The sequence below is a fragment of the Corythoichthys intestinalis genome, chromosome 21, assembly GCF_030265065.1.
Source record: "Corythoichthys intestinalis isolate RoL2023-P3 chromosome 21, ASM3026506v1, whole genome shotgun sequence".
Taxonomy (NCBI): Eukaryota; Metazoa; Chordata; class Actinopteri; order Syngnathiformes; family Syngnathidae; genus Corythoichthys; species Corythoichthys intestinalis.
The window spans coordinates 10,274,564-10,294,098 of NC_080415.1; the positions used below are offsets into that span (position 1 = coordinate 10,274,564).

At 38.4% G+C, this 19,535-nt stretch overlaps 1 protein-coding gene across 1 annotated transcript in view; it reads right to left on the bottom strand.

Moving 5' to 3' along the window:
* Positions 1-6,980: 6,980 nt before the first annotated feature.
* Positions 6,981-19,535, bottom strand: part of si:dkey-121b10.7 (heparan sulfate glucosamine 3-O-sulfotransferase 6) — a 76,381-nt gene continuing 63,826 nt past the window's right edge. The window contains exon 2 of the mRNA XM_057826719.1: positions 6,981-8,286. Within this exon, the coding sequence (XP_057682702.1) occupies positions 7,659-8,286 (628 nt within the window). The 3' untranslated portion in view covers positions 6,981-7,658. The remainder of the gene's footprint in view (positions 8,287-19,535) is intronic.

Sequence of the window (19,535 nt, forward strand, 5' to 3'; positions counted from 1 at the left end):
ACCTCAGTCAGTCACATTCCAAACTCTACTATGTCCAAGACCAAAGAGCTGTCGAAGGACACCAGAGACAAAATCGTAGACCTGCACCAGGCTGGGAAGACTGAACCAGCAATAGGTAAAACGCTTGGTGTAAAGAAATCAACTGTGGCAGCAATTATTGGAAAATGACCAAGACCACTGATAATCTCCCTCAATCTGGTGCTCCATGCAAGATCTCACCCCGTGGCGTCAAAATGATAACAAGAACGGTGAGCAAAAATAAAGGCTACTATCAGTAACACCAGGGACTCAAATCCTGCACTGCCAGACGTGTCCCCCTGCTGAAGAAAGTACACGTCCAGGCCCGTCTGCGGTTCGCTAGAGAGCATTTGGATGATCCAGAAGACTACTGAGAGAATGTGTTATGGTCAGATGAAACCAAAATAGAACTTTTTGGTAGAAACACAGGTTCTCGTGTTTGGAGGAGAAAGAATACTGAATTGCATCCAAAGAACACCATACCCACTGTGAATCATGGGGGTGGAAACATCATGCTTTGGGGCTGTTTTTCTGCAAAGGCACCAGGACGAGTGATCTGTGTAAAGGAAAGAATGAATGGGGCCATGTATCGAGAGATTTTGAGTGAAAATCTCCTTCCATCAGCAAGGGTATTGAAGATGAGACGTGGCTGGGTCTTTCAGCATGACAATGATCCCAAACACACAGCCAGGGCAACAAAGGAGTTGCTTCGTAAGCAGCATTTCACGGTCCTTGAGTGGCCTAGCCAGTCTCCAGATCTCAACCCCATAGAAAATCTGTGGAGGGAGCTGAAAGTTCGTGTTGCCCAATGACAGCCCCAAAACATCACTGCTCTAGAGGAGATCTGGATGGAAGAATGGGCCAAAATACCAGCAACAGTGTGTGAAAAGCTTGTGAAGAGTTACAGAAAATGTCTTTCCTCCGTTATTGCCAGCAAAGAGTACATAACAAAGTATTGAGATGAACTTTTGGTATTGGCCAAATACTTATTTTCCACCATGATTTGCAAATAAATTCTTTAAAAATCAAACAATGTGATTTTCTGTTTTTTTTTCCACATTCTGTCTGTCATGGTTGAGGTTTACCCATGTTGACAATTACAGGCCTTTCTAATATTTTCAAGTGGGAGAACTTGCACAATTAGTGGTTGACTAAATACTTATTTGCCTCACTGTATATATATGTTTTACTTTTTAAGCGCTAAAAAGTGAGGTCTTAGGAGAAAAAAAAATAGAGGCACATTGGATCGAAATTTAAGGATTGGATTTGCATGAAAAAGGCAAATCTTGTATTTTTTTAATGAGTGTTACACCGATCCCGATGTTAAAATACGGTACTAAAATGATGTCATCAGTATCAGTGAGTACTAAAGCCCCTTTCACAAACATCCTAGTAAGTTCCGGTGTAAGGTGACAGGAGATCTACTCGCATCATTGCTTTCACGCATGTAGAGATATCCCGGGAATTAAACGGGTTGGACACTTTCACAGGCTTCTCCCGTGTTGCCCACTGCTGCTCTCTGTGCGAAGATGGCTGCTGGCGTGATTGTTTAACCCGGATATTACGTCATTTTTGGTCGGCATCGGCTGTCACAATGTTGGTCAAATCATGTTTTGTTACATAGCCGTTGTGGGAGTGTTCCCAACGTCGTACCTGCAGCCAATTCAAGCTCATCAAGACTATATTCAAGCTTAGGCAATTCAAGAGAATGGTGCCGAGATATTAACTTGCTGGGCGCCATTCGACACATTGTACTCTCGAATTTTATGCATTTGCTAGAAATCCCCTACATTGTGCTGGTATTCGAGTGTATTTGTTTTGTTGTCTTATCGGCTCTCTGCCGACCGCTTAGGTTAGTATTATTGATCTCCGTCGACCTACTGTCACGGACCCATTGTGTTATTCACCCTTTTCTGCGATCGTGTGTATTTTTGTATGTATTTAATAAACCCTTGAATGCATCCCTCCGTTGTTTTCTGCTTTGAGGTACAACCTTGTTTCCGCAGTTGCGGACCCTAACACCAGCAACAAAATAAACCACACATTTCCAATGTGAGATGGACTCTCTTCCTCGGGTCTACGATCCACTAGCAATTTAATCTCATTATGTTTTCAGTTTAATTTAGCTATTTCCTACTTGCTATGTTGATAATTGCGATGTTTGTGTACCGCTTTTCGTCTTACTGCGGAGAAAGACGAAGTGGCGATCGGCCCGTCATGATCATCAGCAATTGTGCTGTGACCCGGGAATTTAACGCTTTAACGCTTGCTTTCACATACATCTCGTCCCGGGAGAGTCTCGGACATTATACTAAGTCCGCAAAATCTCCTTGTCAGTCGACCCGGGAAATTGCTTTCACATACAAGGCCTGCCAGTTTTACGGTGTTTAGGGGTATGTAAAAGGGGGCTTAAGAAACGCTGTGACACATGTATTTTTTGAGATAGTAGACAGTAGTTTCCAACCGCTCGTCGGCCTTCCCAAGATGATAATACTCATCTAATGGTGTGGCGTCCAATCATCCTTCTGCTGTGAATTTAAATAAGTTTATCACTTGTAGTCGTCCAATCCATTTGAAATAGGAAGGTGGCAGTGAATGAACATTCATTCACTTTTTCGTTTACTGTCTGATACATTTTTGATAGGTGTTTAATTCAAACTTGGGTCCAAATGTTTTTGTTTTTTTTCCCCCAATTTTACATCACAGCACAATCATCTTTGCAAATAAATTGTCTTCTTGAATTAAAACATGCTTGATCAAAATTAAATTATCAAGCATTCGTAGAAAAAAAATAAAATAAAATAATAATAATAACACAAAACACATTTAAGAATAACATTTTTAGTCAGAATTTCAACAGAATTCTAATACAAAAGTCTCAGCGAAAACAACAATATCTTGTCATTTTATAAATTATACTCTCCGAAATATACAGTGGACCGTGAGTGGTTTGTGGATGTTCTGCACGAAAACTTTATAATTACAGAGACTTGCAACGAAAACAACACTTAGCAAAGTGCTTGTTTGCTCCTCTTTCCACCACATCTTCCTGTGCTTTCATCTTTTTTAAATTGAAAGGACAGTAGAAGAAATAGGTTTACATGGGAAGCGTATAAGTGTATCAAAAACGTTCCAGGACTGGTGTCACATAAGATATATTTTAAATCCAACAATCTTTTTCCTTTCAAAGTAATCCCCCTGGAGTTTGACACACTTTCCCAGCCTTCTCTGCTACGCCTTCATGCACTCCTGGAAGAATTCTCTTGAAATCTTCCGCAGCTCCGTCATCGCAACCATCTTGATGTCATCTGCATCTTTAAAAAGGCTCGAAATGCTGACCCCCTTGAGTTTGGGAAAGAGGAACTAACACAAGGAGCTCGATTCAGGAGTTTGCACACTGTTAGCAACCACCAGTTGCTACAATGGTCGCTTCCTCGCCTGCACTGGAAAAGTGCATAATATTTATAGATATGAAATATATTTGTTGATACCAGTCCGGGAAATTATCTGACACACCCAGAGGTGGGTAGTAACGCGTTACATTTACTCATTTTCCTGAGTAACTTTCTGAGAAAAATTTACTTATAAGAGTAGTTTTACTACACCATACGTTTTACTTTTAGTTGAGTCGAAAAAGAAACGCTACTTTTACTCCAATACTTTGAGCTGCACTAGTTGCTTTTTTTCCACTTTTTATTTTTACCAGCACAGTGGCTCACCCAGTCTCACCAATCAGACGCAGCAACAATAATCACATGACTCCATTATACCAATTAGACGTAACAATACAGATAGATCACCTCACACAACACTAGTGCTGCAACGATTAGATCACCACACACAACACTAGTGCTGCAACGATTAATCGATTAACTCGAGTAATTCGATGAGAAAAAACATTCGAATTAAAATTTTGCTGCTTCGAATATTCGTTTAATTAAAGTGTCGTTGTAATGGTTTGTTTTGAAAGTGTTTGCCTTTAGTTTTATTGATTTGGGTGGATACACTGCCCTCTAGTGGGAACAGTGAATATGATATAACTCATTTCACAAGGCTGAATCCAGTTGCTCCCTGTTAAGACCAACTTAAGGTTGTAAGTCTTTGTATGAGCTAATGGTTTTTAATTAATTCGTGATTGAGTTTATTGGTATATTTAACTGTTTTTTTGTTTTTTGTTTTGTGGGAATATGTGTTTGAACCATTTGTTAAGAGCATTGTAAAAATAAAATTTAGCATTTTATTGTAGCATTTAAGCTAGCAGAGTTTTGCTATGAAAGTTTGCGAAAAAACAACTTGGTATTTCTTGTGGTGTTCCTCAGGGGTCTGTGTTGGGGCCAAAACTGGTTAATCTATATATTAATGATATTTTTGATGCATCTCAATCTCTAAAACGTATTTTTTTTTTGCAGATGGCACCAATGTATTCTATAGTAGTAATACTTATAATGAGTTGATGAAGGTCGTGAACAAGGAGCTAATTAAAATAAAAAAAATGGATGGATATAAATAAATTATCGTTAAATTTAAGCAAATTTAAGCTTTAAAACTAATTCTGATTTGCATGTAATTATTGATTGTATCCAATTTGAAAACATGGATGTGAATATATTTTTGGGTGTCAAAATTGACAGTAAACTGACATGGAAACCCCACATCAGACATATAAAAACAAAAATTTCTAAGAGTCTCTCAATTATAAATAAAGCTAAACAAATTCTTGACGAGAACGCATTCCGCAATTTATACTGCTCTTTGGTTCTCCCGTACTTCTCATATTGTGTTGAAGTCTGGGGAAACACCTATCAGAGCACGATAAATCCTTTACTCATCTAACAGACGGGTCGTGCGAATCATTTCTGGAGCGCACACATAATTTGTTAATTTACTCAAAGCTGCTAAAATTTAACAATCTTGTAAAGTATAATACCTCAATAATCCTCTATAAAGCATTCAATAAATTATTACCAATTAAATTGTAAATCTTTTTTATAATGAAAGAGAGAACTAGTAACTTAAGAGGATATGGAGACTTCACAATACCAAAAATTCGAACTTCTCATTAAAGCTTTTGTGTGTCTGTGTGTGGAGTGAAACTTTGGAATAATCTGGAAATGCAAGACAAGCGATTCCAAATTATCTACTGATTTAAACGGTTATACAAAATTTATGGTCTGGTATAAGGTCTTAATTACATCAATAAGTTGTCTTGGTATGAGTGCTGGTTGTTTCTTACCATTGCTGGTATATTGTCTGTTACCATTGTTGGTATAGTTATTGTTGCCATTTATAATTTGTTTGTCCTGTGTGTGTGGCCTTTACCATAGTGGGTATGGTATTACTTTCATTTACCATGATGGTATGAAATTGTTTTTTGGTTTGGGTGTTACCTGTGGTAACTTCATGGCAAGGGACAACATTTGTTACAAAAATGTATTTGTACAAAACTGTGTGAACTGATTTTTGGTTGCCTACATTTTTGGAAGGAAGTAGCAAGAATTGTTTTGTTCTTAATTAGATGAGAATAGGGGTGGGATTAATAAAATTTCTTCTTCCCACTCCTTTTCAGCCATGTAGTTGATGTTGCTTTTTTTGTTATCTCAACAAATGGCGTCTTTAAAGCGCCGTTAAATTAAAGTATTACAGAAAGATCGCAGCCGTCAAAAATAAAAGTGCAGATTTCAAACTCGCTCCTAGTTTTTATTTGGCACCGATAGACCACGGAAAAGTAGGGCGAGTTTTAGTTTCGTGGTGGAAAATATGTTTATCCACTAGAGCAATCGTCCTCAACCACCGGTGACTGGTACCAGTCTGTGGCGCATATTCTACCGGGTCGCACAGAAATAATAAATAATTTATTAATGACCGCGTTCTGGCCTGTGCCTCTTAATACACCAATCTGCCCGTATACTCTGTTGACTAATCCGAGTAGCGATAAGTGGACGTTGCCCTGTAGCGGTGGCCGCCATTACTGGGATGTTTACACACCTTAGTAGCAGCCCAGCGTCAGCCCTTGTAAACAGTAACGTTAGCTGTGTGCTGTATGACATTCCATTTTTAACACTACAGCACACCTCAGCAATGGCGGACGGGGTACATCTGGTCGTTTTGCTCGGATTACTCAATAGATATAATAATTAAATTGGACAGGGTGTTGTCGTAGAAATCAATTGGAGCTAAAATCTATTTTTTATGTGCTTTTTATGAGCGCTTGTCCTCGTTAACAACCTATGACATAGGCACATCAGATTTGTTCCTGGAAATAATAAGCCCACACGCAAGACTAGATGACTGAAAAAAAAAAACGTCTTTTGACAGTTTGACAGTCTACTGGAAAAAGGTAAACTTGACGAGTCATGAGAGGAGCCTACGCCAAATCCACTCTGCATAATATGTGGCCAAATGTTAGCAAACGAGGCAATGAAGCCTAAGAACCCTGGATCAGCCTTTGGAATATTAGAAACAAACAAAAAAAAAGCGAGCAGGAAGGACAGAAACAATTAGTGAGGGCCACCACATCAACAAAAGCGAATGCACTAAGAGCATCATACCTCGTGGTGAACCGTAATACTAAAGCTAAGAAACATTTCATGATAAGAAATATTACATATTATATTAGAACGAGAAGAAATATTACGCCTGCGACCAAGGAAGCTGTCAAGTTATAGCTGCTACTGCATCATAGTTCGCAATATTTATGTAAAATAAATGCTAACTGCATGTTTTTTTTTGCTTTTAACCAAGAATCGAGACGGTTTTACGTCCATATCTACAAAGAATTCAGGGATTTAAGCATTTATTCACAAGAATTTTCAGCGGAAATGCTCTGTTTACATAAGGCGGCCGCTAGCTACATTTACTAACAGACTAGCATTGTACTTCAACATATTTACGTAAAATAAATGATAACTGCACGTGTTTTTTTTTACTGTTAACCAAGAATCGAGACTGTTTTACGTCCATATCTACAAAGAATTCAGGGATTTAAGCATTTGTCCACAAGAATTTTCAACGAAAAAAACCTCCTTGTCTGTGATTCCACTCGGTCAGCTTTGATGGCCCAGTGCCCCATGTCTCGTCAATACATTATGAAGTCTATGTTTTGGCCTAATATGGTCATGTAATGGGTTATAGGATAATAACAGTTCATATACAGTACTGTGCAAAAGTTTTAGGCAGGTGTGCTGCCTAAAACTTTTGCACAGTACTGTAGATGACGTTACGCTGAGAAAAAATCTGCTATTGTTTTAAAAATAAATAATATATTATAAGGAATTACTCAGTACTTGAGTAGTTTTTTTCATCGAATACTTTTTTACTTGAGTACAATTTTTGGATGACTACTTTTACTTATACTTGAGTAATATTATTTTGAAGTAACTCTACTCTTATTTGAGTACAATTTTTGGCTACTCTACCCACCTCTGGACACACCACATACTATACAATAGCATAGTTCATAGCACTTCAGCTTAACTGAAAAATGTCTGCTGGCAACAAAAAAACAACCATTTAATTAGTTTTATTGTTGAATTTTTAAAGCTAAAGAAATGATCAAGACCTGTTTTGCATTTCGCACTGCAAAAAAGCTTTGGTAATGCACATTGTTTCTCTCTCGCCGTCAACTTTCAAAAGCTTTGGTGTCAAGCTGTGTCATCCCAGCCAAAGTTCTGACCCGTCATTTGATAGAATTTAAGGTTAAAAGGTCTGTAAAAGTCTCGGAGTCGAAGCAGGACGTCTGAGGGGATCTGCGGGTGGGGCCTGCCCTTTGACTTCCCCAGGCAGCGTGGCCTGCTGCTCCCCTCTGGCTTCTTCAGGCAGGGGAAACCTTTGGTCTGGTTGAAGTAGAAGTGCTTATCTGTGACTACGCGTTTGAGTCCCAGGAAATCCTGGACGCGGCCCATCTCGCCTGCGGGATCCGTCACTAGACGTTCGCCGCTGACGAACAGGAAGCTAGAAAGCGGGAAGTAGCGCAGCCAGTTCTCCAGGTGCTTGGCGTAGATGCCGATACGCACCGCGCTCCAAGAGGTGTCAATTAGGCCTGTGGTGGAGTTGCGGAAGACCAAGTTCTTGAAGGACGGGAGACCCGGTGACTTGGACACGGTCTGCGTGTAGTCAGAAACTGCGCGGGTCACGGGGTCACGCACCACCACGATTAGCTTGGTGTGGCGACTCATGGCCAAGACGCGACGAGGAGCTTCCTTTGTGATGAAGTAACTTGGGGTCTTCTCCATGGTGATCTGACCATCCAATGTACGGGGCATTAGATTCCTGGGAAGACAGGAAAAATATTGCAATGGTTAAGAATGTTTTCATATGTTTTAAAACTTAATCTCATTAGATGAGTTTTATAAATGTCAGATGCCTTTGGGGCCTAGCTTAATGTCTGATTAAGCCTCTGACAATGATGGAGTGATCATATCAGCGCCAACTTGGAGGGGAGCCTCTGAATGGCTACTGTAGGAAACCACAAGACGACCCATTTCCTTTTATCCTGTTCTTTAAGCAACTCACATTTATACCAAAACGGCAGTCAAACAGCTGCTTTTGTAGTTTTAGAGCACGAAAACTTAAAATTCCCTGTGCTCCACTTTGTGGGTTAAAAACTGTTTGTTGTAGTCAGCTTTCTTACATTTGGTGAATCAGGAGTCAATTATCTTCTTCCATTCTGAATAATTCCGTGGCCTACAGATGCAGGGTTGAATTCCTTCAGTCATCAAAAAGTCTCCAGACGCGGAGTGGGATTCATTATGAAGTGACTGCATCCTAGCCACTGATCTAAAAGATAACAGCTACAAATGCAGAACTGCAGTCACTAACCTCTGGAGTTAAATGTCCTTAGGACTGTCCAGTTTACGCTGGAATACTGGATTAAACATACATTTTCTCGAGTTTAGTTTGAGAGTAGTTTTAGTTTGCACAAATTCTTCATGATGGCGTCAAGCAAACTACTCAAAGGAAATTCAAGGGCTTTCTTTGTGTCAATCGGAAACTATCAGTCAGAACGAACCAAATTCACGTGTGGAGTCCCTCAAGGGTCAATTCTTGGACCACTCTTATTTAACATCTATATGCTTCCGTTAGTTCAGATAATGGAACAGTATGACATCTCCTATCACGCCTATGCAGATGACACACAACTGTACATTTCTGTGTCCCCACATGATTATAGTCCCTTAAGGCCGAGTTATACTTCCGCGTCAGACCTACGCCGTCAAGGAAGAATCGAGTTACGACCCTACGCCGTAGCCTGACGCGCACCTCTCAATTTTTCTAACCTTCGCGTCGCGTAGACGCGTTGACGTAGCGAAAACGGACTGTGATTGGTCCGCTCAGACTGTTGTTTCCGGGCGAAAACACCGCCATTGTAGAATAGAATCAAACATTATTTTCTACACGCAAAAATGCACCAAGCCAACGGGAGTATCATCGAAGAGCAAGTCTCGTCAAGAAATTATTATTGTGACTGCCAAATGGCAAGGTCGGCGATCGAAAAAATAAATAAATGGAAGAACCACCGAGACGTGGGTGGTCGGAATCGAGTGGCCACACGAAGCGGTGACACAGTCGGCCAAAAACTGCCAACTTTTTATCACTTTATGTCGTATTTTTGGTTGGTGCACTTCATCATTTACTGTGTACATATGTTTCAAGTATATGAAGAATAAAGCACAGATTTGGTGTCAAAAGAGTTGTTTTGATCTTTAATTTTCAATAACAGACAGTTCACACACACAATACATCATCACTGATTGAGAGTGCCTCGGTGCTTTTTATGATAACCTTAAAATCAAGCCTCCCAACGCAGTTTGGGAAGTTCCCTAGACGCCAGAAATCTGCTATGGCTTCCCACTGGCTGGTTGTAGGACACGGCAAACAAATCAGGCTGGAGGGCTTTGCAGACCTTGAACGCAGTGCTCGACGCCAGTTTGAAGCTAGCCGCCACAGCTAGCTCTCTCCACCCGAGTCTAAAACTCTCTGTGCGGCATCAAAAGTCGGCCAGACCGCCTCGAAACCGTCTTCTGCGTCGCCTGCCCGTCAACATTTGTATGTTCAATATTTATTCAGTGTTGATGAGCAGAATATTTACTTTCAAGAGTTCCATCTTGCATTGTTTATTTTTTCTCCGACTAGCGGAAGTAGTCAACAATCATGCCCCAAAACCGTACAAACATAACGCCACATCCCTCTAGTGGCTTGGCGGTGAATTACAGAGCAACGCGTTCCCTCACCGCAGAACTATCGAATGTCGAATGACGCCGTAGTCGCTACGCCGTCACCGCAACGCGGGAGTATAACTCAGGCTTTAGTCTCCCTGAGTAAATGCATTCATCAAATCAATGAATGGATGTGCCAGAATTTTCTCCAGTTAAATGTGGAGAAGACAGAGGTGATCATTTTTAGGCCAAAAAAGGAAAGGTCAAAGATAAGCAGGCAACTTAGCACAATGTCACTTACAGCTACAAATCAAGTCAGAAACCTTGGCGTAATTATTGACTCAGACCTAAAATTTGATAGCCAACTAAAGTCTGTCACTCAACAAGACATGGAAAAACTTATGCATGCATTCATTTTCAGCAGATTGGACTATTGCAACGGTATATTTACAGGTCTTGATAAAAAAAATCAGTCAGGAAGCAGCAGCTAGTACAGAATGCTGCAGCCAGGGTCCTCACAAATACAAGGAAGCTGGACCACATTACACCGGTTTTGAAATCGCTACACTGGCTTCCAATGAGTCAAAGGATAGACTATAAAATACTACTGCTCGTCTACAAAACACTTAATGGCCTTGGACCAAAATACATTCTTGACTTGTTAGATTCCTATGAGACATCTAGACCCCTAAGGTCGTCTGGAACCGGTCTTCTGCATGTTCCAAGAACAAGAACCAAGCAGGGTGAGGCAGCATTTAGTTATTATGCTCCTCACCTCTGGAACAAGTTACCTGAACGTCTGAAGTATGCTCAAACTGTTAGCTCTTTTAAATCAGGACTAAAAACGCTTTTGTTTAGCACTGCATATCCATAACTGGCTATATATTTCAATCTACCTGCTTTCTATTCCTCTTGTGCTTATCTCCATTGCTGATTTCATCTATTATTAGTAGTAGTAGTTTTTGTTTTATTTTTATTTCTGTTTTATTTTTATTTATTTATTTTTATTCTATTTGTGATTAAATGCGATCTTTTGTCTTGGTTTTTACGTTGTATTGATTTAAATGTGATTTTTATGATCTTCATGTGATGTAAAGCACTTTGAATTGCCTTGTGTTGAATTGTGCTATATAAATACATTTGCCTTGCCTTGCCTTACCTTGCCCAGGCCAAAGCGAACCGCTTATGCTTAATGCAGTTATTGCAATTTTGTGGTTTTATCACAATAGATTGGTTTATTTACACTTCAAAAACCAGAAGCCATTCATTTACGAATGTGATTGCACTTTAGTTTACATATTTAAATGTTCAGATATTAAGATTTGAATGAGGCAAAATAACATGCTTTTTCTCTCAAATATATTGTTATAATCATTTGTTTCAGATGTGCTGTAAATATTTTCTGTATAAAAATTAATTTGGTGTTCAAAAAGTATTTTTTAAACTTGAAAAAGGGGGTCGTCTTATAATCAGGGCCGTCTTATATTCGGGCCAATACGGTATTACTCGTACTAACATTTATCTTTTAAGAACTACATGTCTTTTAATCTGTGGTTCCCTTTAAACCCAGAGCCACAGCTCAAAATTATTACCATCAGAACCAAAATGACTGAATTATTTTCCATAAAAAAACACATGTGTATGAGTCGTATCATGTTTACATTATACACATTCGCTCTTTCTCAACACAGAAAGTTGCCGGAGAGAAAAAAACACCACATGCTTTACCACCGCTAGACACACTACGCACGCTGGAGTTAACTCTCGTACCTGATGGGAAACTTTAACGTCAGTGTTTACTAGCCTTTAATTTTATATAAATGCGAAATCATATTGGAGGTGTTGCCTCAGATTGGAGGTGTACCGTCAGACCTCTAATGAATAGATATTAACAATAGTAAATTTATTTTAATGGTTGTGTGAATGATGTTAATATGCAAGTTTAAGAAATGCCTGCACAGCTAAGATTTTATGACTGTTTTATTTCTCCCAATTCTTTTACACTCAACGGCTGCTTAGTTTTATCCAACACTGTCATGAGGGGTATTCTCTTGACAATGCAGTATGTTTTTTTTTGGTTGTAGGATATATTGATGAAGTACTGCTGCTTAAAATTATCCGGTTTTTTTCCAAATACGTATATCCATTGCCTTATTTAATGTTCTGTGAGGCACAAAATATTAAAAACATTACTCATTGGCGTTGTTAGTCACTGCAATGTGCTTAAATATAAAAATCTACCCTTGACTTTTATTGCTTGGGAACATACCGCTACATTTTAGGTTCTGGAAAGGTAGTGCAATAATTAGCCCCATGTGTCACCTTATTATAGATACCTACTGTTTTCCCGCTAGTGTATAACTCTCTACTACTTTAATTTCTCCCTGGCATTGGTATTACCTATTGTAAGCATTTCTTTTTGATCAAGCTCATAAATTAGATTGTGCAGGTGTTAGTAGGCTTGTGGCAAGTGTGCGTATTTTTCCAATGAATGAGAGAAATAACTGGGCAAAATGGATGAATGCTTGTGAAGATTTGCAGTGCCTACGGTATTGGAGGTTATACAAGGATATCTCACTGGGCGCCATGTGTTCTCATTAAATCTTGGCTATTGCTTTTGGCTCTCCGCTTATTATTGTTCTAGTCCGTTCTTGAGTATTCAAGGTTTCACGTGTTGACATATTTCTTGATTCATCGCTCGTATAGTGGATGACTCAAGTTCAGAGGACGTATTACCTTAAAAAGATGGGTATGATGTGCCAAAATAGATTGTATAAAACAAGGGAAATGGAATCGTGAAAAACCTGATTGGGCTCCTATATTTCATGCAGATTCTTTTGTAGTGTTAAAAATGGAATGTCATAACCCCCATTGTGAACAGCATCCTGCCAACTTTCCTCATGCAAAGGGAGACAAAAGGGGGATTTTTGATACATCTCAGACTTGTGATGGTAAAAGACGTCTCAGCAGGGAGGAGCACTGGGGTTACAACTGAGAGAGATTTCTCAGCTAATTTCAGCAAAGTTCCCCCTTGCCTCTGGAACACGCATTCTTAGATGGTTGGGGCTTTGCGGTTGTTTCCTAAGTGAAAGGCTTAAAGCGCTGTGAGCTTTGATAGAGCTGCTTTCAGAAGAATGATGTTTTATTAGGGCGACACCAAGCACACGACTTATGGTTTTCATAAGACTTAAGATGAGTTGTATTACATGGGTCTAAACAAAATCAGACGGCAAATAACAAAACTCCACAAGGAGAAAAGTTCAGATGAACAAGCAATTTTCCAAACTGCTTGTATGAAAATGTATGAGGGTGTATTTCAAGGAGCACTTGAGGCCAAAGTGTGAGCAGCAGACTTTCAATCTGAGGCCACTTTAAGTGAAACTGTGGTTCACAGATTTATTTCAGGCACGGCGTGACGCGAGTGGTGATATAGAATCTTGATCCAAGGAACTTTTAACAACACTTTTCGAGAGGAAACTCCAACCGAGGAACCTCTCTCTATTTTTTTCCCGTTGTTTTTTTTCCACTGTAGAAGAACATTCCCTCCTATTTGAAGCTGCCCAATGGACTGGTGTCTTTGACGCTTTCTCACCAAGCCCCAAAATATGTATTGTTTCTTTCTCTATTTATTTTTAGTTGATTTTAGGGCTGTCAAACGATTTTTAATTCTTAATTAAGTTAATCACAGCTTAAAAATTAATTAATCGTTAGGGTTGTTCCGATCATGTTTTTTTGCTCCCGATCCGATCCCGATCGTTTTAGTTTGAGTATCTGCCGATCCCGATATTTCCCGATCCGATTGCTTTTTTTTCGCTCCCGATTCAATTCCAATCATTCCCGATAATTTTTCCCGATCATATATTTTGGCAATGCATTAAGAAAAAAATGAATAAAACTCGGACGAATATATACATTCAACATACAGTACATAAGTACTGTATTTGTTTATTATGACAATAAATATTCAAGATGGCATTTACATTATTAACATTCTTTCTGTAAGAGGGATCCACGGATAGAAAGACTTGTGACTTTGTATATTGTGACTAAATATTGCCATCTAGTGTATTTGTTGAGCTTTCAGTAAATGATACTGTAGCCATGCCCCAATGCATGATGGGAAGTGGAACCATGATTGTGCGTAGTGCTATCAATTGATATATCTTCTCTGTGTTGGGAAATAACTTAAGGTGTTAAGAAAAAGATCATTTGCTACCTTGCTTCCCTACATTGCTTCCCATGATATTTCTAAATGTAGGGAGAGGGATTGTAAGGCTTTAGCCAATTAAAAAAAGGCTCCAAAGGCTGCCAAAATTCACTCTACTTATTTTACACTGCCTTTTATCCCTCTATATAGGTAAGACGGCGCCATTGCAGATTGAGCGTGACAATGCGTGGGTGGGTCGTGCAGCGCATGCGTTAAATATTTTAAAGTGATACATTTTTAAAAAAATTAATTACCGCCGTTATCGGGATGAATTTGATAACCCTACCTTAAGCCTAAACTAAAGACTCTGGATGAGTGTAACTTATTGTGTTTGTAACAAATACAATTAGGAAACGATTAAATTAAAAAATATATATATATTAAAAAATATATATATATATTAAAAAAAGGCATGGCCGATATTTTTTTGCCGATTCCGATACTTTGAAAATGACATTATCGGGGATGTCGATCGATCGGGACATCTCTATTAATCGTAATTAGCCGCAATTCAAACCATCTCTAAAATATACCATATTTTTTTGTAAATTTTTGTTGGAATTGAAAGACACAACACAGATATATACATTCAACATACAGTATATAAGTACTGATTTTTAAATTTTTTTTATAACAATAGATCCACAAGATGGCAGTAACATTATTAACATTCTTTCTGTTAAAGGGATCCACGGATAGAAAGTCTTGTAGTTCTTAAAAGATAAATGATAGTACAAGTTATAGTAATTTTATATTAAAACCTCTCTTAATGTTTTCATTTTAATAAAATTTGTAAAATTTTCATTCAAAAAATAAACTAGTAGCTTGCAATTGTTGACGTCGCAGAGCAGTGGGTCACATGGCCTCCCTGCCAGTCTTTAACTACATAAGGTAGTGATTGAAATACTCCAGAAGATGTCAATGGCGAGTTTTAAATTACACTACTTAGAAATCAAGCCAATGAATGTGTTTTGTCCCTTGACTGACACCGTAGCTCCCTGTTTTTTTTTTTTTTTTTTTTTTTTTTTTTTAGACACCGTAGCTCCCTGTTTTTTTTTTTTTTTTTTTTTTTTTTTTTTTAGACTAGGTCTATTGTGATTCACGTTCATTTGAATGCTGGCTTCACAACGTATGAGACCTCTGACAGTTTGTATATTGTGACTAAATATTGCCATCCAGTGTATTTGTTGAGCTAAACGAAATATTTGAATAGAGTTTGACCAAAGTCTGATTAGGTTTTATGCGTATTTTGCATAGCTATTTTGATTGGGAATGCTCTGAAGTTCTTTGCATTGTTGTTTAACTGTGTGATAATAGGGCGTCATTAATACAGATTGAAGCGCCTTTCTTTTTGTGAACATTTTTTTTGAGAGATAGGAATATTATTTTTGTTGTGCTTTCACTAAAACTAAATGATACTTAAGTTTGTTGTGAAGGAGTTGCCAATAAATTGCGCGGTCCAATGAACGCCTGTGTCCACTTGCCTTTCTTTGCCTTTTAGCTCTCTATGTGCAAAAAACGGCGTCATTGTAATCTGTTTGAGGCAATGCATGAGCGGGTCAGTCCGTACATGCGTTAAATGCATCAAATATTTTAACATGATCAATTTAAAAAATTAACGGATTGTTGGCGTGGCCGTCAAAGTTGACCGAGCGGAATCACAAAGAGCTTTTTTCTTTGAAAATTCTTGTGGACAAATGGTTAAATCCCTGAATTCTTTATAGATATGGACGTAAAACAGTCTCGATTTTTGGTTAAAAGCAAAAAAAACAAACGTGCAGTTAGCATTTATTTTACGTAAATATGTCAAAGTACAATGCTAGTCTGTTAGTCAATGTGGCGGCCACCATATGTAAACAGAGCTTTTCCGGTGAAAATTCTTGTGACTAAATGATTAAATCCCTGAATTCTTGATAGCTATGGATGTAAAACAGTCTCAGTTCTTGGTTAAAAGCAAAAAAAAACAAAAACGTGCAGTTAGCATTTATTTTACGTAAATATGTCAAAGTACCATGCTGGTCTGTTAGTCAGTGTGGCGGCCACCATATGTAAACAGTGCTTTTCGGGTGAAAATTCTTGTGACTAAATGCTTAAATCCCAAAATTCTTTCTAGATATGGAGGTAAAACTGTCTCGATTCTTGGGTAAAAGCAAAGAAACGTGCAGTTAGCATTTATTATATATAGATATGTAGTCTCCTTTCAACAGGTACTCCCATTCAAGCTGTAAATTGTCATATAAGAGAGTGTGCTTTGAAATTGGATTTGGATTGTATTTATGGTGAAGAATTGTTTGTATGTTTGACAAAGAAAACGGACTCATTATAGTCTGCATCCTCCTTAATCGATTTTGTTGTTTAGTTTGTTTAAAGAAAACAAATGAATCATTTGACACAATTTATATTAGCGCTTTGCTCACAAGAAAAAAAATGTCAGTCAGCAGCACTTCTTTAAAAATTCAAATGAACCAGACTTTTGTCTGATTTGTGCAGAGAATTTTTTTTTTTTTTATGTTTTACACTCAGAACCTTTATTTAAAACGAAGTTTTATGTACTTAAAACAGTACAGTTGTAGACTGCAATTAAGTGAGGAAGCTGTAACAAAATATATTTTTGAAGGAAATAGTCATCCATTTTGTCTTCATTGTTACTTCCTATATCCCTAAAACAACTTCAAGTTAAATTGTAGAGGTAAATGAAATAAGTTACATTTATCCGATTAATCGTTTAATTGATCGTTCGATTAATCGATTTGAAAAATACTCGTTAGTTGTAGCCGTATTGTACTGTGCCTTTCATTGTTTCAGAAAGGTGTTTATGAATTTAATTGTTTTAGGAAGATTTTTTTTTTTTTTTTTAAATCAGCTCAGGGGTTAGGTTGTCATGTTTCCTATTTTAAGGAGATCAAGCAAAGACTAATTACTAATTTCCCTAAAACCCAGGGAATCAGGAAGTTGTATTTCCCTTTGTGTTGGTATCTGAGGCACAGTTACTCTGCAGATTATCAGGGCACACAATCTGTGTGTGTGGGCCTTCATGTTTATTAGGGTCGATTTACAGCACAGCGGGGAAGAAGGTTGCTGTTTACAACTTGGATCTGAACACACATGAGAAAGGTATGCTGCTCTTGTTAATATTGAGCTGCGCCAAATTTATACTCAAACATAAATGGAAAAAAGGCAACGTATTCCAGAAGTAATGTCATCTGATTAGGGGTGTGACAATATAGCGAAAAGGTGATGTATCACGATAGTTTGTAGCCCAAAAGGTTATTGATATGCTCACAGCAAGAATCGATAAATGATTTTAAAGAGGTTTTACTGTTAAAAAAAAGGAACCAACAGGTTGCTACCAAACTCTTCAATTAGAATAGAATAGAATAGAATAGAATAGAATAGAATAGAATAGAATAGAATAGAATTGCGCATGACATCCAATTCAATTTGAGTGGATTGAACGCCTGCCGCCGTCATTCACAGCCAGTCTTTTGTGGGAATTTATAGGTCACTCCTTGTTCATTTTAGGGAATTTACAGGTTAATTCCTGTTGATTTTGAGTCACTTCGTATTCATTTTGGGGACATTCTGGAGTCGCTTCCTTTTCAGTAACCCAAAACCACCAGGAAGTGACCCGTAAATGCCCCAAAAGGAAAAAGGAAGTGACCGAAAATCCACAAGATATGACGTGAAATGTCCCCAAAATGAACTCATCGCCTGGCATTGGCTGACACTAACGGCCATAGAATGAACAAATGTTCATTCGCTGCCAGCCTCTCAGTTCAAATGGACAGGATGTCTACTAGTTATAAACTCATTCTAGTTCACAGGAGCAGGATGAAAATAGCTTGTTTTTCTGTTTATTGTTTTGTAGAATATCCTAGAATCAGTGCATAATTTGTAAATTATAAGGTGCCGGAACGCAAAGTACATATATGACAGCACAGGGATGACGAGACTGGCACAGGTCCCAGAACATACACAGAAAATTGTGCTGAAAACAACACGCAAATGCCCACTTGCCATGCTGTGGGACTTACAAGCCTCAATTTCAGATAATATCCATGGTATAAATGTTATGTCAACAATTTAGAATTATTTAGGCTATACTCTGCACAGCACGGGCAATTGCCCACATAACCACAGGTGGGACTTACCATACACAATCGGCAATTAGTTAACGATTAAAAAAAAAAAATATATATATATATATATTTATATATATATATATATACAGTATATATATATGTATGTATAATAAATCACACAAACCCATTCTTTTGTGAGTCCCCCCCCCCCCCCCCCCCCCCGTCCCCGTCTTCTCTGGCCCCAAAGTTCCCACCTCCTTACAAATTGTGTAGCCCAAACCCGAATTTCCCATAAAGGCCTATTGCGACTGCTATTGGTGGTCCACCTGGCTGACTGCTGGCGCTATAGCTGGCCCCCACTCTGAGTGGCGTTGTACATGACCAGCTGCTGCCACGGTAGCAGCCTCCTGCCCAGGCTTGGCTGGCTGTGCGTTTTGAACCATCTTCCTTCTTTTTGAAAAAAGACAGTAAATGCAACTGTCTTTTTGGCATGTTGAAATACCGTTTGATCCTGACTGCTTGCTCCCCAGATGCCTCAAGTTTTTATTTATTTATTCTTTTAAATGTCAGTGGTGTGATTTGTTGGTCCATTTTTTCAATGCATCAACAAACCTCCGACTCTTTAAAATGACGTTAAATTTTTATAAACAACATGCAATTCTTGGGATTTGTTCTGTAAATGAATTTATCCATATTATCATTTTATTTTATACATCTTTTAAAAATGTTTTGATATTATTATTTTTTTTCGATACACAAGAGGTGCCGGATCTGCCCAGATAAGTCCCGGAACACAGGGAGGCCAAAACCAAGAGGTGCCGGATCTTGTTCCGGCAGGAACCAGCATAAATTAACGCCTACCTATAATGATTTCCTGATTCATGTATCGATAATTGTTGTATCGTCATATCGTGAGATCATCGTTATCGTGAGCCGTGTATCGCAAATCGTATTGTGAGGTAGAGGTTCCCACCCCTACATCTGATGGTGGGAAATCTTGCTTGATGAGGGTATAAGCTGAGGTTTATTATAGTGAAAAGCAAAGCAATACTGAAGATGAGATCTCATTTGTCT